The 27,444-nt window shown below is 38.9% G+C and overlaps 1 protein-coding gene across 1 annotated transcript in view; it reads left to right on the top strand.

Moving 5' to 3' along the window:
- The window catches only part of prkd1 (protein kinase D1), a 72,740-nt gene extending 45,985 nt beyond the window's left edge, over window positions 1–26,755 (top strand). Inside the window, exons 14-21 of the mRNA XM_086275058.1 lie at window positions 2,127–2,199; window positions 3,143–3,249; window positions 5,673–5,834; window positions 7,030–7,128; window positions 14,429–14,589; window positions 14,835–14,941; window positions 21,039–21,124; window positions 25,006–26,755. Of these exons, the coding sequence (XP_086131184.1) occupies window positions 2,127–2,199; window positions 3,143–3,249; window positions 5,673–5,834; window positions 7,030–7,128; window positions 14,429–14,589; window positions 14,835–14,941; window positions 21,039–21,124; window positions 25,006–25,236 (1,026 nt within the window). The 3' untranslated portion in view covers window positions 25,237–26,755. The remainder of the gene's footprint in view (window positions 1–2,126; window positions 2,200–3,142; window positions 3,250–5,672; window positions 5,835–7,029; window positions 7,129–14,428; window positions 14,590–14,834; window positions 14,942–21,038; window positions 21,125–25,005) is intronic.
- Window positions 26,756–27,444: the final 689 nt, after the last annotated feature.

Raw genomic sequence — 27,444 nt, 5'->3', positions numbered from 1 at the left:
CATCAGGACATGTTGTTTGTATACCCACACTTATAAACAGAGTCCCCATCTTCAACCTCTGACAGACAACACAACATCCTGTTCATACTCAAATCACCTCCATCCAGTTCTTTTTTTTCCTGCTTTCTGTCACTTTCTTCTTAATTTGCATTTGAAGACTTCTGGGTCATGTTGCAGAGATTCCCAGAGCGTGTCACTATGCTTGAAACACTACATTTACATCAAAAAGATTTACATCAGGCTCCAATATCTGCAAATTCTATTCATTTTTCTATTCATTGCATTGCATATAAATGCAACTGCAGAGAACATCAAGTCCCATTTCTATGCAGACGTGCACCTCGCCGTCTCCAAGGTGAGCACGTCTTCAAACACCTCAAATGGAGATTACTGTGATTACTCACTCAGCCAAACGGTTTCCATGGTGACGATGGTAATTACGCAGTGAGCTCGGGGAAGGGGGAGGAAGTTTATAATATTGTATTTCTGTTCTCTTTGCTTGAGGTGTGATATTAGGCTGTCAGCTAACAGGGGAGAAAAAGGAGATGTAATTACAGACAAATGAAGGAGAAAATATTTTGCAGCTTTGGTGTCAAAGCTGTGGAGGATCACTGACGTTGTGTATTTACACTGAGAGAGGTGCACAGTAGGCTTTCTCTACCAAAAAATTAATTCCGGAAATCTTCTCTGCCAGGTGATGAATTGATGCATTCACTTTTTTTTTGTTGAACCCACTTTCTGTGAGCCTCCCTTGCTTTCCTTCATTGCAGTTTTCCATTCAAGGAACTTAACCATGACCTGAAACTTTAATTACAGAAACTTGCAGTTTCAGGCTATTTTAAACCCGAGAAAGGTATGTTTTATGGCCCAGAGTGCATAAGAATGTTTTACAACTTGTTGTCATAGACTTTATATAAAAAAGGACCTACGGTGTCTCCTGTGTGTGAAAATGTAAGTCAAGTCAAGTTAATGTTTATTTCTGTAGCACACGTAAAACAAAAAACTTAATAGAGAAAAGTACTATACAAGCTATACAAATGATGACTAAATTAGCAACAAATATGTGCTAAAATACACAGTCTCAGTAAGACATAATCAAAACAACAAACAGGGTTTACACAGTAAAAGCTATGATATACAGCTTAGCTAGAGCTGAAAGCCAAAGAGAATACGTAGGTTTTTAACCACATTTTACAAATCACAGGGTGACTGGGTTAGCTCTTACGTGCAATGGTAGGTGGTTCCAAAGATTAGAGGCTGACACCAAAAACGCTCTGTCACCTCTATTTAAGCCTGGCTCAGAGAACATCCAACTTAGTTGGTCTGTAGACCTAAGTGCTGTGGTCGGAGTGTAGGGCTATAAATGTTTAGTTAAGTTGGGTGGGACCAGTTCATTGAGACTGAGACATTGTTTCTTTCCCAGTAGGTGGGGGGGGAACTTCTAAATTTTAAAATGAGTTGTATTGGCACTTAATTTGATCTATGACCTCAGGAAACAACGAGGAGAATGAGGTTATGGTCTCAATCAGTAGTTTCAAGATTTTTATTTTTTATCATCTTTTTATTATTAGTCTTTTGTAGGTTGTGGTCCCCGTTATAGTCAAACAGAATCCCAAAGAAGGTCATGCTTCAGGATGGACCTATTCTGTATTCCAATTGGTAAAAGTCACTTGTGATGTTAACACCAGAGCACCTCAGTAAAAGCACCAATGGGTGACGTCATAGCGGACGGTGTTTGCTCTGCTAACTTGACTAAAGGATTTTTTTTTAGTTTCCATCTTCTCATTTTGGATCTGCATATGTTATGCTTGGTTTCAAAACATCTGCCATCGCCCAACAAGCATTTCCTAATGCGTCCATTTGTAAAAAGACTGAGGACAAAACATTAAACTTCAGTTCCATCCTCAGGGTGGCATGCCCCTGCAACCAGCTCTTTTATCTCCATGGGCTCATAGATTTGGACACCCTGAACTTCAGCCTCTCCCTGCATCCATTATCCTTTGGCAGGGGGTTTAGGCTTCGCTACACTGGTCTCAGTCATTTATTTCACTTTCATTTGACCCTTTTCTTGGACCCCATCTGATGATTTATGAATTGCTACTCAGACTGTGTTTTGTGTTTTCCAGGACATCAACTCAGTGTATCAAATCTTCCCAGACGAGGTTCTTGGCTCAGGACAGTTTGGCATTGTGTATGGAGGTAAAACGAACGCATTCTTCATCTATGAGACTCTGCACAGCTAAAAACACAGGAAATATTACTTGGTTTTAACTTAGAAAGAGAGACAAAAAATCAGTTGGGCAACATGAAACTTAATCACAATTCGTTTTTGTTGTTTCAGAAAAAGGTTTTGTAAAACGTGCCACAAAGAGCCCGATTCATTAAGATGAAATGTAACCTCTGTGAAACACAGTGCAGGGAAAAAGTTCAGTGATTTTGTTTGTCGACATAAAACTGCAAAAAAATTGGAAATTTCATCTGTGGTGCCTGATGTTTAAAAAGTTCAATAATCCTGAGAAATATCTTTAAGCATGGGATAAGATCAGGGAGTAATTGTGACCGCCAGGTCCACATGCAACAAAAAGACATGATTCTGTAGTAGAAATCACTGCAGCTTTATCTCAGGGCACCAGCTTCACTTACTACAGTTATTTAATTCTGCTCTCTTCTTCCAATCCAGTATCACAGAAAAATTATACGCACACACACAAGCACACAAGCTCAAAACTCCTTAGCTGAGGCTTGGCTGTCGTTGTGTTTGCCAACACCATACCCATATCACAGATATGTGGTTAGATTTTGAGGATACTAAAAGTAAGACCATAAGGATGTAGAACTTTCTGTATTCACAGTGGTGCTTAAACACATATGTTAATAATGATTATGTTGGTAAAGAAAAGCTCCCATTAAAAGGGGATCCTGGAGGACACAAGGTAAGATAAACTTTGGAAACATTCTTCAGATGTCAAAGTTTACCTAACCAACGCTCCAGAAATCGAGAATATTGAAGAATATTACATTTACAGTGTTTAAACCCATGAAAACCAATTCTCACATTCAGGTTCTTCAACTTGTTGCTTTGATTACATTCTGGAACAGCTGAGTGTGTTTGTGACTCAGATTGGGGTTTTATTCCACGCAGGTAAGCACAGGAAGTCCGGCCGAGACGTTGCCATCAAAATCATCGACAAACTCCGCTTCCCCACCAAACAGGAGAGTCAGCTGCGCAATGAGGTGGCCATCCTGCAGGTAAACACACACACACACACACATCCATGCTGCTCAGGATACTGTTGGCAGGGAGTAAAAGTTCCTGTTGTGAACCGTGGCAACACTGTAGGGGTGTGACATCTGAAAATATTCCTGCTCTGCCGCCGCTGCTGCTACACACACCTGCACATAAAACACACTTGAGTTCACCTCAGCTGATATCTGTTCTGCTTGGCTGCTCAGCAGACTGGAGCTGTTTGGGAAATGGCTTCCTGCTACCTTTGGGGTCCATATCAGCTTTTTTGGCATTTTATTTGAATGATTGTTGTAGCCGTTAGGGAAATGGGTGAGGATGCTTTCGGATCTTTGAATCTTTAATCATTAATATCGTTTCTATAAGAGGCAAAGTACAGTGGATACAATTTTACGTTCTTCATATTAGAGAGAGAGTTGTGGTCAGTGTACACTGGCACATTTACTTAAGCTTATTGTATAAAGTCATATCATGTTCACCCAAAACAGATTTATCCTCGCTGAAGTGACATAAAGTAATGTCTATGAGCTTGGAACAACCAGAGCTCTTCACAGATTGGTTGGATGGGATCGTTGAACCAAACAAGCACGCTCATTTATACAACTGCAGCGTCTACATAAACCACCCACACATATTACAGTATGACAGTGTTTTTTTCAAAATATAAGCCGTGGCATTCCTTTATATAAACACTCTCAGAACTGCGTGTTTCATGCCTTTCACTTAGCCAAGTCATGCCAGCACTGCTTAAGTTCAACATCCTGGCGCTATACCCATCCTGCTCTCTCTTCTTCATCTTATGAGCATCATGTTTTTGCTTTGGTTTGCTAAATATAAATTATAATGTGAGCCAGGACAGGAAGTACAAGTAAAGAAGTAATATATTTGCCACCGTACCTCCCAGGGAGAGAAGCAGGCACACTTGTTCTTGATCAAATACATCTATGATAACACGATATTATGCTCTCTGTTTCCCAAAAATGACAACATAAAAGCCATAATAATTTAAATATTAGTTTATTGAAAGTGAAAATAGCAAAAACAGCGCTATCCATCCTCCGAGGCCATTAAAAATACTCACAAGTGCCATCGTGATTGTTAATATTCCATATCAGTGGCTTATTGCAAACCAGTCAGTGCATTCAAAGCAATGGTGGGAAACCTTGCATCTGTGGGATTAGGGACTTCGACATGTATTTCCCACGTTTGAAGCACGCTGTCCCTGTTTCGCAGTCATCTATTGCAGAGCAGAAGTTGCATCTCTTTCCCTTCTGTCTCCTTGTGTTGGCTTCTTGTGTGACGTGTTGATCAGGGCCAGGCTCAGATTGCTGTGCTGCCATTGCCACTGCTGCTAAAGCTCCCACGCAGGGAAGATGGTGTCATTTTTGCATGCAAAGAGTCATGAGGGCCTTTGACATAAATGTTTCCTTTGCTGCCTCAGAGCTATCTTCATCGTTCATCTTGGAAGATTAGGTGAAGCGTTTTTTGAACAGAAAATCTTGATGTTATAACTTTCCCACTCTTAAATTCACAGCTCAGATGAATTTATTTTATACTAATATTTACTTATATGTAAAACCCCTCATTAGATCTCTGTTTTAATCTCAGATTAGGATAAAAGACTGTAACGTGTTAGATTATTTTGTTACATATTGTGTTTGTGTCATGGCAGTCTCTGACGTCTGACTTCTGTTCCTCATGTGCATCATATGTGATCAGTCCTGTGCTGTTTTACTATTTCACTGTTTTGAGACTCACCCATAACACTTCAAAGACCTTTAGGTGCCTGTCATTGGAACCTAGACGCATGCAGTGAGAACACAGACAGTTCTTGTGACAGTGTCAGGGTAACTCTTGAAGTCTGTTATCACTGTCCCTTAAAAATGTTACAAAGACATGGCATGTACAGTTTTCAGAGTTTCAAGAATCCTCAAACTCGTTGATTTTCGTTCAGTCAAACTGAAACAGCCTCAGTGTACAAATATTTTTACCACCTTTAAAACTGTATAAAATGTTTCATTAATATCATATTTGAACTTTAAACCATCAAATTTCAGAATAAAAGAAGTACACCTAGTTCTTCTGGTGTCAAAAAACAAAACAGGTCCAATTTGTCCCAAAAAGCATGCAAGGGTTAAAATGAAGAAGAAGGTGCTTGTGTTGTTAAATTTAGATGTGGACATAACTCTATTCACAATTCATCTTAATCTGTATTCCAGTTTAATTAAACCATCACTGCATACAAATAACATAAATGCTAAAAAGTATGCAATTCATAGTAAATACTTAGGATTAAAGCATTTTTATTACCAAATATGGTAGGTTCACCTGAAGAAATCCAATTTTAAAAATCTTTAACTGAATCTCCCACCCAGGAGATTGTAAACTGTTCTTAAACTGTCTAAACTGATCTCTCTTGTCCTTTCAGAGCCTGCATCATCCAGGGGTGGTCAACCTGGACTGTATGTTTGAGACACCAGAGCGAGTGTTTGTGGTCATGGAGAAGCTTCATGGAGACATGTTGGAGATGATCCTGTCCAGTGAGAAAGGCCGACTTCCTGAGAGGATCACAAAGTTCCTGGTGACACAGGTGATACTTTGCCTCAATTATAACATCACCCTGTCTGACCCTAACTGTAAAAACAAAGTCACAAAGGTTTGGGTCCATAAATTTAGCCTTTGTTAAGAAAAATCCAGTGACAACATCCAGGACAAATGGTAAATGGATTGATTCTTATATAGCGCCTTTCTACTCTCCTGGAGTACTCAAAGCACTCTGTACAACGCCTTCGATGCTTGTTCCCTCCTGGGAACACGGTGGGTCTGAGCCCGCGCTGGAATGGTAGCGCTGGGCAGGATGGCTACTGTGTTTGCTGTGGATTACTCCTCACCCCCCACCCAACCCTGTGGCTTGTCACGTGTTCCATAATGTTGTGCTGTGGACATTTATGTAATGCTAACGATCTCCGACCTGTATCCCCATGTGATGTCTGTGTTGTGTGTGTAAGGTCGGGTGGGGGGGGGGGAATCCTATTTCACTGCACGTGGCGAATAAAGCCTTGATTGATTGATTGATTGATTGACCCAATCACACCCATTCTCACCAGCACTTTCTCTGAACTTAGTGCTTTCTCAGTACATTTACACACATTCATACTCCGATAGATGCATCGGAGAGCAACTTTAGGTTAGTATCTTGCACAAGGATACTTGATATGCAGATTGGAGGAGCCAAGGATCGGACCACCAACCTTCCGATCAGTAGGTGACCTGCTCTACCTCCTGAGCTTAGAGTGTTTAATAATCATGTTACTGCTGATAGGAATTACTGGAAAAATTCTGATTGTATAGGTCTATAATCTCTGCTCACATTCAGCCAAATGATGCAACACTGATCAGACACTTCACTGTGCACATGAACAATGGGTAAGAAAATGAATAGAACATAACTGAAGGCAGAGACTCGCAAACCAGCAGTAACTAAAGATGGATTCAGTAAAGGCCTGGCAGAGCATCTCAAAGGGAGGTTGTAAAGTTCAGACAGTAAGTGAGTCTCATTTGTGTTATGTTGCATTGTGCTTTTGTCAGTTATGTTTGTACTTTTGACTGGGGACTAAAATTGAAATTAAAACTGAATTGAATTGAATTACGGCCTGATCATAGTATTTTAGTGTTCCCCTTGCATAGATTTACTGCCTGACCGGTGCCATTAGCATTGAGTGTTTGACAAGAGGTCCAACATTATTATAGCAAATGCAATCTGTGTTTTTCTGTCTCACTGTCAGATCTTGGTGGCGTTGCGTCATCTCCACTTCAAGAACATTGTCCACTGTGATCTGAAACCTGAAAACGTCCTGCTGGCTTCTGCAGACTCTTTCCCCCAGGTAGTATGTTTATGTGCTTGGACAGTACCTGTTTTTCAAATGGAGATGTGTATCCACCCTAAGTTTAAGTATCTCGGGGTCTTGTTCACGAGTGAGGGAAATGGGAGATCAGCAGACAGATTGGGGCTGTGGCTGCGGTGATGTGGGTGTTGTACCAGTGCATCGTGGTGAAGGGAGAGCTGAGAGTATAAGCTCTGGATTTACCCGTTGATCTACGTTCTCACCCTCAACTATGCACACGAACTCTGGGTAATGACCAGAACAACAAGATCATGGATACAAGCTGCCTCTCCCTTAAAGAGCTTCGCAATCAGCGATGGGGTTAGAGTAGACTCGCTACTCCTCTACATCGAAAGGAGCCAGTTGATTAAAGTGTTTGTGACGAAGTTTTCGGTGGAAAAATGCAAGCGCTTCCAAAAGAAGTCAGTTGATTGGATGGGTTATTTGTCAGTTATCCTAGGTAAACCTCAAACAATCAGATCAACAGAGCAAGCATGTTCTGAACCTGAACTTGCTGAAGCCAGTTGGGAAAGCAAGGCACAAAGCGTATCTTTCAGGCATTGTATGGTGGACTGAAATGGAGTATTACTATCTTAATGTTTTAAACATTAAACCCAATATCCTCATCAGCACTCACTGTTTTTCTCAATTCAGCTGCTGGCGTGTTGCTGCAGGTGCTCTATCATGATTCAGCCTTGGTTCTGCATATTATTCATGACAATATGTAATAGTAATAGAACTGCTCTGTCAAGTAGATGTTTTTGCTAAGGCTGAAGATGATATTTGTGAGACTGTTAAATAGATGTTGTGTTTCCACCCAGGTCCTGCACCGTTTAGATAATATTGACTACCTTTATTCAGGCTTATGCAAATAATCTGTTAAAGGTTTCAAATTCTCAGTTATTAATATCTTGTAACTTTTAGTATAGCTGTTTAAAAGTTGTGTCAGAATTCTTCTAATTTCTAATTTTATCTGAATTATCTACAGAAAAATTTGCATGTCTTGACAACACTGGCAAACAACAGTAGTAAAAAAAATGATGTGTGTTGAGTTCCGAGCTGCAGAAAGAGTGAAGTTATGCAGTGATAGAAACAGAAAATACAAAACACGCACACGTATTAGTATTTGTGGATGCAAGCAATAAAAGTTGGACATAGACACTCCATTAGCTGTCAGTGTAACTATTAGCAGCTTCCTTCAGTGTTCGGTCTTTAGAAATAGCTGTTAGTGTCAGACAGACTAACTGTTAACTCTAGTGATGCATCATTTAGCTGTTTGGCTCATAATTCCTCACATGATACTTAGTGTGTATCATCTGCACAGCCTGTTCCTCTGAAATATCATGAAACAAACAAAATGCAAATATCTGGCTCCGATTGGAAGAGATGTGTTAACGTTCGCGTGTCAGCCGGTTGCCATAAACAAGTGAAATCAATAATTTTAAAGAATAATATGACTTTTATCAAAATCCTCTTTTTTATCTTTCTCAGAATCAGTTGAGGTAATTGGCATCAGATTTATGTCTGTGTTAGTAAAGAGAAAGTATGTAAACTAGTTTAATACGACTGGGAGAAAGAGAGATGTTGTTGGCATAGCTGAATAAAACTGTCAGTTACAGTTCTGTTTAGTCTATATAACTAATGTACACAGTTAGTTTGTGCTACAGGTAGCTAGAAAGCTAACAATATATTTAGCATATGTTAAGAAAGGAACAGTGTTGGTCAAGTTACTTGAAAAAAGTAATCAGTAACTAATTACTGATTACTCCCCCAAAAAAGTAATCCCGTTACTTTACTGATTACTTATTTTCAAAAGTAATTAATTACTTAGTTACTTAGTTACTTAGTTACTTTTTAAAAACACGATTTACAACCTGAAGAGGTGATAAAGTGATAGATCTTTCAGCCCAATTCTACTTTTTCTACATAATCCATCATACAAAATGTAATCGAATGGAAAAGTCTCTTTTTTTAACTTGTTTTATCAGTTTTAATCTTTTAACTTTATGCATCAAGCATCAAGCAAAACATTATATGCAACATTCTCTGACTTGAATAAATTAGTTTAACATTTAAACCTATTTTCTACACATTCCAGCACATAAAATAAAATATTTTTTGTGTTTTCACTCACTCTTTCAAACAGATGCAAGTAAAACACAGCAGAAAATAAATAAAGTCAAAGACTCAGCGGTCCTTTTGCTCTATTTTCACCTGTAAAGCAGGAGCAGGGTAGGCGGAGGGTTACCCTGGTGCAGGTGTGCTGCGGTCAGTTGAAGAATCCGCGCGAGTGTCTCTGTGAGTTTCCCATCACGTCGTAGCTACTCCGTGCTTGCTCGGAAGTTTAGGGGTTTTTTTCGCTGTAAAAAGAAGTTTTCTTCCCACGCACGATGGACGCTAATGTTTTTGTCACTTTTTATGGAATCAAACTCAAAGTAAGGTCAGTACTTCCACACTTTAAACGCTGCACGCTCATACTCTCTCCCGCACTCGATATATTATCCATTGTTGATCTGCACACAGCTGCTGTCACCAACGTCGCACTTGCTTACGTCACTGTCATGAGACATTCTCGCAAAAAAAATCACGGTTTTAGTAACGCAGTAACGCAGCGTTCCTACGGGAAAGTAACGGTAATCTAATTACCGATTTTGCAATAGTAATCCCTTACTTTACTCGTTACTTGAAAAAAGTAATCAGATTACAGTAACGCGTACCCATCTCTGGAAAGGAATATTAAGTAGGTCAAAAAGTTTGAACTCAAGTTTGATATTTTGAATCATATAGAGAGAAAACACATTCCTAGCCTGACAATGGAAAAATACTCACTCAGCTTTATTGTTATGACACAACATTTATGTGACAAATGAATACTATAGTAACTTCTCTGGTTCTACACTATAAAAGTGCAAGTCAGCAAATGTCAAAATGAAAGATTTACGTGTCTATGTAGCGCTTACCTTTATTTGAACGCTGAACAATTTCTTGTTCCACATGGCGGCATAATTTACCTATCCAGAAAAATGCACAAAGAATATTTAAAAATACATGTAATTGTCTGTACTTTGAAATAAAGTCGCTTGGGGGGGGGTGTATGGATCACAAGTCTGTAAAATTCATAGTTTCTCTGTATATTATTGTTTTTCCTCCACGGATAGATGATCCAAGACCTCCCAAAACATTTTTGTCCAGTTTTGTCTGTTATAATGGAGTAAATTTTTGTCAGCTAGAGAATAATAGTCAATTCAGTCAATAATGTGACTGAAAACTATGAACATATGATATTTCTTTTTTGGTGGGAAGTACTATAAGGTCATAAAACACGGTAAAATCACATTATTTATAGTTTGAAAAGCTCTAAAAATGAGGTAAACTACTACTAGAAGATCTGCTAGATCACTGTGGCTCTGTGACTACTGAGCTCTACTATGCTAAAAGTTATAAGTTAAGTTTTTATGTGTTATATTTAATATAGAAATAAATTAAAAACACAAGTATGACTTAGTTGATGCATCTGATGTATGCCTAAAAATAATTTGCATCACTTGAGATGGTTTCAGGTGACTAGAGCATCTCAAATTTCCAGGCATCAAATGTAATTTTTAGAAACCAAAACCAAGCAATGCATATGTAAACATTTGGTATAACTATTCATTCATATAATGTGCCAGTTTCATCAGCCTACCATTTTTAGTTATGACCACAGGTGTGGGAATAGGTTAGGGTGAAAAACTGAATTTCCTGAATTCTGGAAGAACACTAAAGTTTGAAAATGCTCTGCCCAGATGCTGATTGATGAGATGCAACAATGTCACTATATCACATAACCCAGGGGTCACCAACACGGTGCCCGCGGGCACCAGGTCGCCCGCAAGGACCACATGAGTCGCCCGCGGGCCTGTTCTAAAAATAGCTCACCATAACAACTTACCAGTAAGCTGCATCTATTTTTATTTTTTCTTGCTATTTTTTTTTTTAATCACAATTGCATTGGCGTTAATTTGTTAGAGATAATATATAAAAAAAATGTTTATTATTAAATATTAGATCATGATCTAATATTTAGTGTTAGCTGGTCTCCACGGAAACAGTTGCCGTGAAGACCAGCAAAGGCAAAGGTGAGGAGATGAGGAAAACATGGCGGAAAAAAGGAAGAAAACATATAATTTTCACAGTGAATGGGAGGAAGAGTTCTTTTTTACCTCTGTGAAAGATTCATGCGTGTGTCTCATTTGCGGGGCAACTGGCAACGGCAAAGCGGCACAACGTGGAGAGACATTTCCGAACGTGTCACACAAGCTACCATGCTAACTATCCAAAGGGCAGCACACTGCGTGCGGAAAAGGCCCGCGAATTAAAGGCAGGTTTGAGCAAACAGCAGTCTTTTTTCACGAGACCGGTGAAAAACTCTCAAAAAGCAACCGAAGCCTCATTTAGAGCTACACATTTCATGATTAAGAAAAAGAAGGCATTTTTAGACGGGGAGTATTTCAAAGAAGCAATGATGATAATTGCAAAAACTGTGCTTAAAGACGAGAAATATGGAAACGATGTAATCTCCACTCTCTCTGATGTCCAGCTGGGGGCAACTACAATTGTTAGAAGAGTGTCGGCTATGTCCGGGAACTTGGCCGATCAGTTGGATCAGGATCTGGCAAAGTGCAGTTGGTTTAGCATCCAGTGTGACGAGTCCGTCGACAGCAGCAGTACAGCACAGCTGGTGGTCTTTATCCGGATGGTATTTGATGGTTTCTCCACAAAAGAAGAACTTCTGACACTACTGCCGCTAAAGACAACAACGAAGGGAGTTGACATCTATAACGCGGTGAAGGAGTTTTTCGCGAAGAAAAAGGTACCGTTGGAAAAGCTGGTATCAGTGACTACCGACGGGGCTCCTGCTATGATCGGCCGACATACGGGATTCATCGCTCACTGTAAAGGTGACACAGAGTTCCCAAACTTCATGCATTACCACTGCATCATTCACCAGCAGGCGTTATGCGCAAAGGTGATCGGCTTCGAGCACGTCATGACTCCCGTCGTGAAGATCATAAACAGCATCCGCTCCAGAGCTAAACAGCACAGAACATTCAAGGTGCTATTGGAGGAGCTGTCAGCTGAATATGGTGACCTGCTACTACATACGGAAATCCGATGGCTCAGCAGGGGACGGATTTTGCTTCGTTTTTTGTCACTTTTGGGTGAAATCAAGGAGTTCATGCAATCCAAAGGGGAAGACACATCTCTGCTGGAGGACACTGAGTGGACACTTGACCTTGCGTTTTTAACAGACATTACTGGGAAACTGAACCATTTGAACTGTGAGCTGCAAGGCAAAGGTAAGACTGTTGCTGACATGATTAGTGCTTTAAATGGATTTAAAGCCCAGATGAACATTTTCTCTGTGCATTTACAGAGAAAAAAGGTGCTGCACTTTCCCTCTGTGCAGATGGTGCTGAAAGACAATGCTTCTGCATCTGAGACTTTTGACAAAGTTGCAGAAAAGTACACTCAAGTCATAAACCGACTTGGTCAAGAGTTTGAGAACAGGTTTTGTGACCTTGATCAGCTTGAGCCATGTGTCTCATTTGTTTCCAATCCTTTCATGAATGTGGACACAACATGCATTGCTGAGCAACTAAGTTCAATGTTCAGCTTGGATGCTGGACAGGTGGAAATCGAAATTGTAACATTGCAAAATGACGTCCACCTCAAAGCCTATCTGGGTGCACCAAACTTTTGGTGCCTTGTTGACACAGAAAAGTACAGTGGTGTGTGCACAGCAGCTATGAAGGTTGCCAGCCTGTTTGGTTCAACCTATCTTTGTGAATCAGCCTTTTCTGACATGAACTTCATCAAGAACAAACACAGAACACGCCTCTCCGATGCACATCTGCAAGACTCACTCAGAGTTGCAGTGTCAAGTTATACCCCAGATTACAACACACTGGTGAACAGCATGCAATGCCAGGTTTCCCACTAACAGACAAAGAAAGCCATATTAGATGTTCTCAGTGGCAACATTACAGTGTCATGTCAAAGTTGAATTTAATTATTGAAAAACAAATGTGTTTGTTAAGTGTAACATGTGACAATTTGCTTTAAAATGCTGCCAATTTGGTGAAAAGTTCTGTAAAATTTGAAAGTTGATTTTTTGTATGTTACATGCATACAAAAATAATGTATGTAACAGTGCATGATTTGTTAAAATTTGTTAGTGGTAAGTGAAAATGTTGTAGAAGTGATCACTTCAAAATGTAAATACTTGCAGAGATATATAGAAATAAAGCGTTGCATATTGATATTTATGTTTCCTACCTTGTTTCCTAATTGCATTCTTTATAATTATGGTGAAAAATAATTAACATAGTTAGTGTCCGTACATAGATGAATATCATTAATTATTAATGATAACACATAATTAAGTTAAACTGAGGAAATTTGTTATTTGAGAAGTGTGTGTCAAACTGGTAGCCCTTCACATTAATTGGTACCCAAGAAGTAGCTCTCACTTTCAAAAAGGTTGGTGACCCCTGACATAACCTGATAAATCCATGTGGTTCTACAACCTTACAGAGAGACAATTTTGATATCCACTGAAACCACCTTGTGTGGTTATTGCTCGATAAATAGTTATTGATTTTTCCTACATTAAGACTCCAAAACTAAGTCTCAGTATTTGAGTATCAGGATGTATCAGGATGGAGAGACAGCCCATGAAACAACTCGAAATACATTTAGACAACGATGTGAGATTGCATGTTTAGGTCTGCAAAAGAGAAATGATTCATCACAACCTTGAAAAGAGCCAACATATCCATAATAATTTCCATCTTCCTCCTGAGTGTGAGTGAATCATCCAGCAAGCTAACAGCCAACAGTTTTTTTTAACTTTTAGTAGCTTCGTTACACTTAGAATCAATCCACATGTCCATTTAAATACTAACACCAGGTTCTGGCTACATGATATTTCTTTCTGGCTAGATAGTTACTATGTTAGATCAGGTGGTTAAAGAGTAATAAATTCCTGTCCAAGACACTGATAAGCCTCACATTATAAAGACAAATGAATGTCAAATGTGTCACACTACACAGAAAAATTGACTGTTTTAGACATTTTTTGTGACAAACCCCATGTTTTTACTACATATCACTGCTATAGTCTAGTATTACCAGTCTGACAGTTGTGTAGGTTAAGACCATAGATATAATGCTGTGAAATGACCAGCCAGCTTTTACATTGTTTTACTTTTACCTCCACTACTAACAGCTTTAGTAATTTATATTGCTCCTGCTGCAGGTGAAGCTGTGTGATTTTGGGTTTGCTCGAATCATTGGTGAGAAGTCATTCAGGCGTTCAGTGGTCGGAACACCAGCATATCTTGCTCCTGAAGTTCTGAGAAATAAAGGCTACAACCGCTCTCTGGACATGTGGTCAGTTGGAGTCATTATCTATGTCAGGTAGGATGATACCTTTACTGATAAACATAATAGTCTGAGTAGATTTTGGTTTAAAATTGTATTCTTCTTTCTGCTTGTCTATTTCTGAGTTTTTCCTTTATCTCATCCTTCTCCTTTTTTAGTTGTGTTACTGTAAACACAATGTAACATCTATAGGATACTATCTATACTTTAATGAATTTCTATTATTATGAAAAGATTAGTGATAAATGTGCAAAAAACTAAAAGTATTTATGTTTTTGCAGTCTCAGTGGGACGTTCCCTTTCAATGAAGATGAGGATATTAATGATCAGATCCAGAATGCAGCCTTCATGTACCCCCCTCACCCCTGGAAAAAAATCTCCCAAGAAGGTGTGGCATGTTGCTGAGCCTCTCAACCAGAAGTCTACAAGACCTAAAGCTAACCCACAGAAAACCTACTTCATTCAAAAAAGATCTGACATGATGAGTAACATCTATTTGTGACATAATTGTCATATATATCTCTCCACAAAAATGTCCAAACTATCCTGGACGAGCCCCCATTTATGTTTTACGGCCTGGCTCAAGCCCTGTGTTTTCTTCTGCTTGTTACTGGTCCACCTGTGTTACCTCTGCGTGTCTTCCCTATGTTGCCTCAGCGTTATCTCTGTCAGCTTTCCCTGTTTCCCAGTTCCTCATCCCCCGGTTCTGCTCCACCCTCAGGTTACATGTTGTGCTTAGTTTTCCCAAGTTTAGGTGTTGTTAGTTTTCTCTGTTCCACCGGTTTGCAGTATTGTTCAGCCGAAGCCTCGCTGTCCGTTCAAAACATTCTCCTGCATCCGTGTCTGCATTTGGGTCCTCATTCTTCTATCATTCCACATGTCTGTTGCCGCAGCCATGACAAATATGGAGACTAATACCAGAATTTAAATGAGAAGAGGTTTTATTATTATATATAGCACCTTTTATTATTTATGTAACACATTAGCTAAAATAGCTGGTAATACTAAAACAGAGACTACTGTGCCTCCATGAAAGCCTGCCTCATATATGCCTTTATCCACACCTGACTAGGTGTGGTCAATTAGCAACAGCTGAACACTCCTTCACTACCACTTCAAAGAGATTAGGGGCTGCAGAGGGGCGCAACAAGCTAGGTTAATGCATGCATCACTAATAAAGAAGCCTATTCTTTCAGCCAGCAGAGGATAGCTTCCCTGGTTTCAAAGATGAGCTGAACATTGCTGGTGTCAGTTTCTTCTAAAGCATTTTTACTGGAATTATCTGAGAAAAATAGTTGCAAGGTTCAGACTGTCAAAGAAATCAGTGCTCTAGTTTTGGTATTTTATTAGCCTGTCATTAGCTTGTATGTTATGGACACTAGTTGCTAACAGAGCTTGCTAGCCTTAGCTTATGACATGGCACTCTGGAATCTTATCCAAATATAGGTCGTGTCCAAATTCATGGGCTGAGGACCCAGCCTTCGCGGTCTACGTGGGCCGGGTCGTCAGAAGGTCGGGTAGGCCGGAAGTAAACGGCTGGGGAAATTGGATGGTCTAGCCTTCTGATTAGTGTCACCGCTGTCTCGGTGGAGTTTAATAAACTCGGCCATCTGCTCCTTGCTATCTAAAATATAACAGGACACTGGCGTAAATTCTCGACCGTCTCATACTTCTGTTTAATCAGTTTTCTATTTGACGTTTAGTCAGCTGTGTAAAAACCAAGGAGGGACCCACCCGGGGGATTAATAAAGTTTTATTTTATCTAATCTAATAACTTTAATCTCAGCCAAACCGATTTACTCACGAACAAACAAAACACTGAAAAAAGCCCAACAATAACATTTTTAGGTTTTCTAAGTGACTTAACCCGAGTAGCGAAAGTCCGCGGTGATCTGAAAATGATGTGCCGGGAGTTGTGCCGTTCTCGGCCGCATCAGTGACCCTCGAGCTCCCGGTTAGCTATCGAGCTGGTGGGTAGCAGACGTCTCCGAAAACGTCGAAGCACTTTTGCAAATATGCGATATCTTGATAAACCGAGCAGATATTTGATGTTTACACAGCTACTTTCTCGCCTAAAAAAATGTTAAAAGTTTATTTTGTGACCCAGAAAGATTAGTATGAGTAATTTTAAAACTTAGTAGCGGCCGCCATTGTTGGAAACTGGAGTTTGGCTGGGCCGCGCTATGAATTCTGGGATATGGTGGGCCACGAAGGACACACCCGACCCATCCTTCAAATTTGGGGAAAAGGAGGACGCATTTGTCGGCTGCATTCGGAGGAGTCTACGAATTTGGACAGCCTTCGGCGCGTCGCTGTGACGTAATCGGTCTACAAATGCGGCCTCAGGAGGATGCAGCCCATGAATTTGGACACGACCATAGTCACTTTTGACCAGTGTTGGGGAGTAACGGAATACATGTACCGCCATTACGTATTTAAAATACAAAATATGAGTAACTGTATTCCGTTACAGTTACCGTTTAAAAAGGTGGTATTCAGAATACAGTTACTTTGTTGAAATAAATGGATTACACTGCGGTACTTTCCTGTTTCATATTGTGGTGGGTCAGGACTGTTTCGGTTTTGTTTGACAGCTACGTTCTGTAGTTCCAGGCGGCAGCGTTGCGGTTGCCATGGTTACAGGGTGACGCTTTCGCTCTGCGTGTTTCCTGGGTGAGAGAGCGCCTTTTTGTTGTTGTTGTTGTGCTAAGCTAATAGGCAGAATGCAGAATGTAGCATCATAGGCAGTGTAGTCCGTGCTGCAGGGAGAATGGACTGCCATACTCGTTATGTGTCTGTGAGCGCGAGGTGGGAGAAAAAGGAGAGTCGAAAGGTACGAGTTGTCATTGAGCAAAAACGGGAGCTAGAAGCATGTAAATATAATAATAACCACTGCAGCCAAGAAGAGTGCCTGACGAGCCCAGTTGTAAGTAAGCTATTAAGACTCGACTGTACGCTTTGTTCGTGTTTTCCTCCGAAACAATAAGTTCCGTTGGAGCAGCCTTTCAACACCTCTCTCTGTCTCTCGCAAGCAGAGTTGACCCAGACAAAAAAGTAAAGCTATTTTTCAGCTACGAGCCCGACACGGAACCCATATTAGTCAGAGGTCCCTTTACTACGGTTCGGAGCCGCGGACCTTCAGTAATAGTAATAAATCACAGCAATAGTACATTCACGTAGTTGTAAAATGTAAGATAGTATGTTAAGTAATCCAAAGTATTCAGTATGTTACTCTCATTGAGTAACGTAACGGAATACGTTACAGAATACATTTTAGGGCATGTATTCTGTATTCTGTAATGGAATACATTTTAAAAGTAACCTTCCCAACACTGCTTCTGACACTAAAACTAACAAAACAGCAGCCAAAGCATTAATACCAAAGCTTCAAAATTTAGAGACCAATACCTGTTTATTTCTATGTCTGGATTTTTAAATTAGAATATATTAAACAGGCAGATTCATGTCTGCGAGACTGACTGAAATGTTGAATGTGTGATCAAAGATGAATTGCTTGTTTCATCTTTCTGTATGACACCATATATGACAGCATACAAGCAGAGGTAATTATGTTTTATGTTGCAGTATAATAACTCCAACATTTCCTTGAAATCAGTTCAAGCCATTCTCTGCTGCTGTATGACTCATGTTGTTGCCGTCATTGTCTCTAAATGTGTCTGCCGTGTGTGTTGGCTGGAATTGTCCTGTTGACTATGAGACAGATTTAAAATCGCCTGACTCACTCACTCCTAAACCGGATCCCCGAAGTGCTCTTAACCTTCCCTCCACCTCCTCATGCTGCCAGAATGACTTGAGCTGTGCTTCAAAATAAATACAAGCCATTTCTGTTGGCCACAGGAGGATTAAATGTCAGGGAATAAACTCTAAGTGCGCCAAGAAATGTGCGTTTGCAAAGATCAGTTTTAAATAAGACCCTTTTGCCTACAAGCATACACAATTCAAGTTTTTAAATGGAGATGAAATAAAGTTTTGAAAGTCTACCACATTTATGGTCATGCAGAGGTAGTCTTCCTCCCCCAGGAAAAAAGTATTTTGTTTTACCTTTAAAGGTATAATGGCACATCACTGTGCCATTATATACCAGCATTACCTTAGTGGTACCCTCTAAGGTATTGCCATTGAGCCCTTTATGGGGCAAAAACTTTGTATGCTTCTTTTTTGTAGCTGGTGGTGCAGTCATGAAACTCTGACTACAATTCTGCACCTTAATGAAGGGGACACTTGTTACCCATTCATTGATGAAGGTGCTACTCTTTAACTGCCATTACCTGAGACTCAATAAGATTGCATTAGCCAACCTTCTTGCACATCCCAAATAATACAAGTTGTTTTTAAAGCATGCTGGGGCTTCAGATGATATTATACTAGTACATTTATAAAATATAATTGATATAAAGAAGCAGCCAAAATTAACAGAAGTATACACTAATAACTTTTTTAATATCTGCAGCTTTTAATGATGATGCAATCCTCATTTCTAAATCGTAAATTGCAAAGAGAAAAGACCGAGCTCTCTAGTAGCAGGTCTATTTGTGATAAACGGAAAAGAAAGACCAAAGACAGAGCACTGTGTTCACACATTAGTGCAAGGATATTTTGTACACTGCTCAAAAAAGTTAAGGGAACACTTGAGAATTACAATATAGCACAAAGTCTGGTAAACTTCAGGTATATGTATCTACCCAGTTAGAAGGCATAATCTATTGTGAACCTAGTTCACTTCCTTTGATCCAAATAAAAGCGATAAAGGATTCCTTGGAGAGGCAACAATAGGGAAAATATTAATTAAAGTTGATTTAATTATTGACAATTATTTAAATTGTTTGCATTTTACAATTCATTCATTTGTTTTAAAAAAATGTTTAATTCCTACATATGCATATCACACTACATGAGAGATATATGTTGTATAATTTATCATTTACAGTTATATGCAGTTCATATCCTCTCTTTCACTGGGATTGCACTACTTCATATTTAGGTTTATTTAGGACCATAAATATTTGACACAGATTTTGTTATTCTCTGCACATCACCATAGAGTGCAGCTTTTAAATATTTAATTTAAGGCATTTAACAAAATGTTGCAGATATTATTTCAGGGATTATAGTTATTTTCATTTTAGCTATTTTATAGGGCTCAAAATGACAATCTAAGATAGCTTTAAACATGAGAATTGTTTTTAATACTGTGATGAAAAGCCTTTGCAGTCAGTGACTGATTGAAGTCTAGAGTCCATAGATATCAACAAATGTTGTTGCTCTTTTGAAATGCTCTACCAGGTCTGTCAGCAGAGTATCGGCCTTAACACTTCAGAAGTCATTCTGCTACTTTTATCAGGATTAACAAATACTAATGACCTAGTTCCAATGGCAGTTATACATGACCATGACATAGCATTGGCTCCACCATGTTTGACAGATGATCTGCTTGACGGCATGAGAAGTTCCTTTTCTTTTCCATACCTTTCTCTTTATATAATTCTGGTTAATCTTAGTTTCAAAACTTTTGATCTCTTTAATAGGATTTGTTTTTGTTTTGCTTTGTTTGTTTTGGGGCCCTTCTGACTTCTTTAAGTTTTGTGGAAAAAAGTCCAGTTGCTTTCTTTCCAACCTCCTTAGATATAACCATAACCTGGATGACTGAGAACTTTATAGATGTTTTTCCAAATGTCACCAAGAAATTCACACATCCATGCCCTTCTCTTCCCCACTGCCCTCTCCACTCTTCTCTGAACCCCTTGTCAACACAGGAATCAAATATTCTATATCTACATGACAGAATTTTCTGAAATCTATACTTTAGGTGGATTTGGCTTAAAAGTAAGGAAACAACTACATTTCAAAATAGGGTATGGATAGGGTATAAAAGGTGTCCCTGGGATGTCGATCTGGTCAAGTAATAACAATAAACTATTTCTCATTATTTATTCACAGTTGTATGTCTTTAAATCAGGTTTCTTGTGAGACTAAACACTGCAGTTCAATAACTGTTTAGAATGACTGTAAACTAACATTGTTATTCTTTGGCCTTTGGTTTGGATTATCCAAATTATGAGGTCATGAGACAGGTCTGGGAAACAGGAGAGAGCCAGTGCTGCTGAGGAGTTAAGGAGAGGTGAATGTATGTGGTAAAGAAACTTGAAGAACTAGGAGAGTCCATCAGTTTGTGGAATGAGGATCTTAGGTTTGTAGGGGGGGTGGGTTCATATGGTAGTCCATTCATGTGCATAATACCAAGTGATGGAGGCCTCTGTAGACCTGAGGGGCCTTGGGGTCCCAGAGCTGTTCAGACCACTGACCCCTAAAGAGAGGTTAACATCATGTTAGCTTTGCTCATTAGCCCTGACTGGCCCATGACCATGGGTGGGCCTCAACCCCAAATTCTCCTCCTACTAATACTCTGCACTTCCATTCTCCCCCTATGTTCTTTCTTTCTTACATTCTTGTATTCCTCCATGCAGCGATTGACCTGATCAACAACTTGCTGCAAGTGAAGATGAGAAAGAGATATAGTGTTGACAAGACACTAAGCCACCCCTGGTTGCAGGTAGGAAATCAGTCATTTGAATAACTCCATTAAAATCAATTTGGGAGCATTTTTCAAGTTCAATACAAATCTGTAACATAACAATCAAGAATCAGTCAATAATACATTTCAGATTAATATAGCATCATCCAAATCATATAAAGGGTTCACTTTATATGATTACTGTTTCAGTTAAGATTTAGAGCTTTCATTAACCCCATATGTGTAGCATGTAAAAACATTTTGGAGTTTTGGGAATTTTTTTCTTTTTGTTTACTTAACATCAGCAACCTTAATCCATCTTGTTTAACTAAACTTTATTGTCTGCAGGCAAAGTAAGTGGGGCCACATTAAGGTCACAGCTTCTGCAGTAATCAGGAAATGCTGTATTGTGAAAAGGATTTCATTCTGGTATAGCAACCCGACTAGACTTCTGACACACATGAAGTTCCAAACTGAATTAACTGAATGAGTTGAGAACATGTAATCTCACATTCTTTGAATGATAGGTAGTGAATAAGAATTAAACATCTAGTTGTTGAATCACAATGCATTTCACTTTGGTATGGGATAAAAACCAGAGGCACAATTCCACAATAATGCTAATGCTGCATTTTATTTGCTATCTGTTAGATTTATATCTTATGTTGATGATAATCAGAAAATATAGTGTAGGTAAAAAAAACAAACAAACAATTTTTGTGTTTACAGCCAGTTTTGCTTCCCCCACTGAGCCAGAAAATCTGTTCATGTAGTTATGGACCAGTTTAGGCGTGAAGTTGTAGTGCCTAAACTGTTCGAAAGTTTAGGTGCTACAACCTCAGAAGCGTGGTCACCTCTGGTTTAGAGTGTGGAACAGTTAGGAGATCCTGATCTGATGATTGGAGAAGATTGGAGAAGTATGATAAAAACTATTTTAAAACAGAGTGACAGGTTCCAGGCTTGAACTTTGATCTGATTCCACTGATTTTTGCCAGGAAAACAATTAAGAAATTTCCACAATCATCAGATGATGTTGTAGGAAAACTGCACAGAGCAGGCGTAAAAAGTCTGTTGATAGTGCTAAAGAGGAAGCTTGCATTGCACTTATTATTGTTAGTCAAGCCAAACAAGTAGGATGTTATGCATATTTTACAAGTTGAGTGAATGTGGTTAGTAGGTCCTTTATGTGCTGCTAGTCAGAGGTGTGGACTCGAGTCACATGACTTGGACTCGAGTCAGACTCGAGTCATTAATTTTATGACTTTAGACTTGACTTGAAAAAATGTTCTAAGACTTGTGACTTGACTTGGACTTTTACACCAATGACTTGGGACTTGAATTGGACTTGAACCGGTTTACTTGAAAAGACTTGATATTTTACCCCAAATATAAAATTTAACATGCATATTATATAGAGATTGAAAATGTGACGTCATTCACGGGTAGAACCGCAAAGGATTCTGGGAACTCGTGGCAAGCGGTACTAGCGCACGCAGGCTTTCAATTAAAATCAGTTATACAGCGATAAAAAGAAACACAAAAATGTCAAGAAGCTGTTGTGTTATTAACTGCAATAGCCGGTCGCATGACAGCCACGGGAAGCCGACGGGTAAAGAGATCGGTTGTTATCGGATTACGTCGTTGAAGAGAAATTGTTCGAGCCATGTTTCCGAAGTAACAAAGACGCGACTGGATTGCAGCCATTCAAAGATCAAATATAACGTCCTAGAACACTCCAGCTCACAGGTTAGTCTGCTCCAAGCATTTACACGAAGGTCAGTGTTTTTTAGTAGTTAATACGTCATTTTCATAACATAATTGGTGATATAGGTTACAAGCAAGTCTGGCGCTGAACAGAAATTGTCGCGCTATGCTCCTTTATTTATTGTGCATAAATAGTGAATTGTCCTGACACAATATTGTGTTTCGCTTCTGTTATTATGGTACATTGACAAAAACATATACTTTTATTCACAGGATAAAACAGGTTTTTTGTATCACTAATTGCCCAGTACGATTACAGCATACAATATTATTGTCACTGCTACATTTCTGTGATGGGTACCAGAAATTATTTCCACTGCTAATTAATTACCGTTGAGCTCAAAGGTCCTATTAATAAACGGTTAATGAATGTGTATTTATGACGACGATTTGTGAGACTGGTAAACTTATGATACGTACGATGGTCTTTCGTTCTACACGGTGCATTTCAAGGTCCTGCACCCATCCGTCGGTAAACTGTACCTGGGCTTGTTGCAGTGACCGGAAGTTACTAAACTTCATGAGTGTATGCACTCACTCCAAGAACCGTATGATTATAAATATGCATATAAATATGCTACAATGAGATAGCTGACTTCATCTAACTAGCAAATGTTGTCCAGGCTACGTTGGTGATACAGTTTTTTTTAATGTGTATGATATTTTTGTCATGCGATTTTAAAGCTGGTACTACAACCGCATCCAAGAATAACATGCAGCTTATCTCAGAACTGTCGGTGAAAATTATTCTTGGAGCTAGGTTTAATTGAGCTGCATTTTAAAGAGGTACAATTTCACAATTTGTGTATATTTTCTACGTTCACTTTTGTCATGTGTTGAGAAAAACACAGATTTAAAATTACATGGTCTAATATTTACATTTAGCATATAACTGCAACATTATTTTTTCGTTTTTTTTTTTTTTTAAAGACTCGAAAGGACTTGAAATTCAAAGTTTCAGACTTGTGACTTGACTCGGACTTTTACACCAGTGACTTGAGACTCGACTCTGACTTGCCTGACATTACTTGAGACTTGACTTGAGACTTGAGGATAAAGACTTGAGACTTACTTGAGACTTGCAAAACAATGACTTGGTCCCACCTCTGCTGCTAGTGCACATAGAAGGTTGTATTTGGTTCAGCTTTTCTGCAGTCTGTTCTGTGATGATGAATATAACCACTCATCCAAGGGGAGGAAATTACAGCATGAGCTAATTTGGATTTTTACATTATCAAGGGCTAATGTACACAGATTATTAAATCAATTCAGAGTTGAAAATCTAGCTGCCCAAATCTAATTAAAGATAATTTGCATCTACCTCTGTGAAGACAAACTGGTTGTAGAACAGACATGAAGAGCGAGTTTAAGGATAGGACAGGAGCAAAAACAAGGTCCAGGATGTGTCCAACATCATGAGTTGGACCATTAACCATGATGGACCTAATAAAACAATTTTGCAGTATTAACATATCTGGTGGCATGCAAAGAGATTTGAATACTCTGTAAGGAATTCAGTAGGGGATTTAGGAGGTCACTAGATAACAATATATCCATCCCTTCATTCTCTTTCAACTATCACAGGATCACAGGACCCTGAACAGGTCGCCAGGCTGTTGCAGGGCTAACACAGAGAAACAGACAACTTTTCACATGCAAATCCAAATACAGGCATTTTGGAACAAACAGTTAACCTTACTAACTGCCTATGGCCTGTTTGAGGAAACTGAAGTACCTGGAGCAAACCTGGGCAACCATTAGGAGAACATGGAAGCTCTATAAAGGAAGTCCCTGGTTAGATGGTGGATGTGAACCCAAAACCTTGCTGCAAGGCAAAAGTGCTAACCACTGTCCCAACTGAAAGTACACTTGCTTTGTACACTTATAAATGATAGTATTTTGAATGACACTAATCAGAAGTAAATGGAACACAATTATCTATATATTATGTATTTGTCACCACAACCAAAGTTTGTGGTTTTCAGACTTTCACCACAAAGTTTTCAGACAAACGCAGACAACGAGAAAATACAACCAGCCACCCATTATCTGATTTCAAAAGTGTTTGCTATTTGTGTTTTTTGTAAAAGAGAAAAGACAAGATAATGGTGTTATTAAATTATTTAGGCTATGGGTGTGTTCATTTTCTCCGCCAGGATTACCAGATGTGGCTGGATCTAAGAAACCTTGAGTCTCGGATAAACGAGCGCTATATCACCCATGAGAGTGATGACCTGCGATGGCATCATCACGCCCAGCTCAGCGGCCTAGACTACCCCATGCACCTAACCAACAGCCCCTGTGGTGAAGTTGGACAGGGGATGAAGCGTTACAAGGAAAAGGAGGAAGAGCTGGAGACCCTCAGTGAGAGGGTGAGTGAACTATGAGGAAGTAAGAAGACTTATTTTCCAAACAACATGAGAAACAATGACTATCACAAAATGAAAAAAGCACAAAATGAAAACTTACAAAAAATTAGATCCTTACTTTACTTCCATAAATCATAACGAATCTTATTCTAATTAATCTAATTAACAAGTAGTTGTTTCGTATTTGCAAGATAAGGCTCTTAGAATTACATCTGTAATGCTAGAGTCACTGCATAATTAGGAGTTAACAATTTTGTATTTAATTAGAAGGTCCTTGTGTTATTTATCCCATAGTTTTTTTTTCAATAGGGTTGTGAAGCTCAAACTATTTATTACCTTTACAAGGCACAGAACTTTCAAATATATTTGAGATTATTGTTATATGTAAGGATCTTGTAATTATTTTTATGTAATTACAAGTCTTTTGTTTCCTGATTTCAAAGAATTATTCTCGCAATTTACAAATGCAACATTTGCTCCTTTTAAATCTCGTAGATGAATAAGCACCTTGATAAACTCACCCTATCCCAGAATACCAAAACAAAAATCCTATGTTAAGGCAATATTGATTTTTGATTAAGAGGTGCGAATTTTTCAAATGACTTCTTAATTTTGACTTTAAAAAAGTTAACGTCATGCAAGATAGTATAATTACGAAATATACAGTGGAGACACATATGATCCACTGTTGTAATTACTGGATCATTATTTCATGCAATTTTTTTCCCTTTGTAATCTTTATCCTTATTAAATGTAGTAAAATAAATTTAAAACAACATAATCGTTCCATCCTTAATTTGTTGCTATGAAACAAAAATGTCATTTCTCCATGAAGAGCTACAAATTACAGTACTGGGCAGAAATCTTGAGACATCTCTCAATTCTTTATGTTTTGCTTGGGAAATGGCAGATCCGTGCAGTGATTTATAGAACAGAATTCTGTTGAATGGGAACAGAATGTAAGGTGAAAACACCTGTGCGCACACTGCTTCAGTAATGTTGAGGTCTGGGTTGTGGCTAGGCCAATTCATGGCAGGTGGGGCTTTTTCTACCAAAGTATGCTTTACTATACTGACTATGTGTTTAGGATCATTGTCGTCCTGGATGATGACGCCACTGGCAAGTATAATAGTGCATCAAAATCTGATGCAACCATATTTTCATAAATTTTGGTAAGATCCCAAAAACCATCATCTGACTGACTGATCTTTTCCTATTTCTTAATGACATGATTTCATATACTGATGATCTGCTGTAGATAGTTTTGAGGTCTGCCACTTCTTCTTTTGTACTCCACATGTCCTGTTTCCTCCGATTTCTTAACCTTCCTGCCTTCTTGGGACCTTTTTGTGCCACTGCTATGTGTTAAATGGCTGCCATTTCCACTGTGTTCAGTGGAATATAACCAAACTTGCCACAGGATAGTTTTTACCTGTCAATGTTAATATTCCAGTGTGAATTCCTTAAATCAGCCTAAAATGGCTGAGCAGCAGAAATCCCCACACCCATCACCCTGGGGACCATTTTCTGCCCATTGACTTCCATTATAAACGCTATTTTTCAACCCCAAATTATCATCATATGATTTTATTTTTTCTTCTTTTCTTGGATGTCAATGAAGACTCAGGGCCTTGAAGTTTTAATTTTTAAATTGCAAAAAAAATGCAAAAAAAATAATGGCAGGTCAAAATGTATGTTGGTGCCAATCTTTGGTCCATCTAAAGGCCTACTTATAATGACAATCACATATTACTTCAACTGGTTTTTTGTGGAAATATTTAGTTTCGTTTTTTGGTTTTTGGGGCTTATAACACAGGGCGCTCATGTAATAACACTGGGATTTGAAGGGTTAAAACAACGAAAATATAATTAAAACTTTACATGAATATTTCAGGGAGAAGTAGTTTTACAAGGTTGGCTAATTTAAAGTGGAATAAAATATGGATATATGGTCTTTTTATGGCGTGGCTGAGAATGGTCCCTAGGGTGATGGGTGTGAGTTTTTTAAAGGATGGCAGGAGGGTTAAGGGAACACTGAACACTGTATGCCAAGATTTGCCAAGTTTTCTGTGAATTTTTCTTTCCGAATCGCCTCGTTGGTGCACAAGTACTGTTTTATGCCTGCAAGCCTGTGCGATCTTTGCCATTTTCATAGAACAAACTAATGACGTAGGGAAAATGACAACAAAGTGCTAAGGATAAAGTGTAAAATTGGTTCTGTACTAA

Source organism: Aulonocara sp. 'chitande type north' Nkhata Bay, linkage group LG19 (assembly GCF_057382095.1).
Source record: "Aulonocara sp. 'chitande type north' Nkhata Bay isolate Kocher_YH1m ecotype deep benthic linkage group LG19, A_spYH_male_GT1.1, whole genome shotgun sequence".
Lineage (NCBI taxonomy): Eukaryota > Metazoa > Chordata > Actinopteri > Cichliformes > Cichlidae > Aulonocara > Aulonocara sp. 'chitande type north' Nkhata Bay.
The sequence above is the reverse complement of the archived record's forward strand: the minus strand, read 5'-3'. Positions and strand labels throughout refer to the sequence as shown.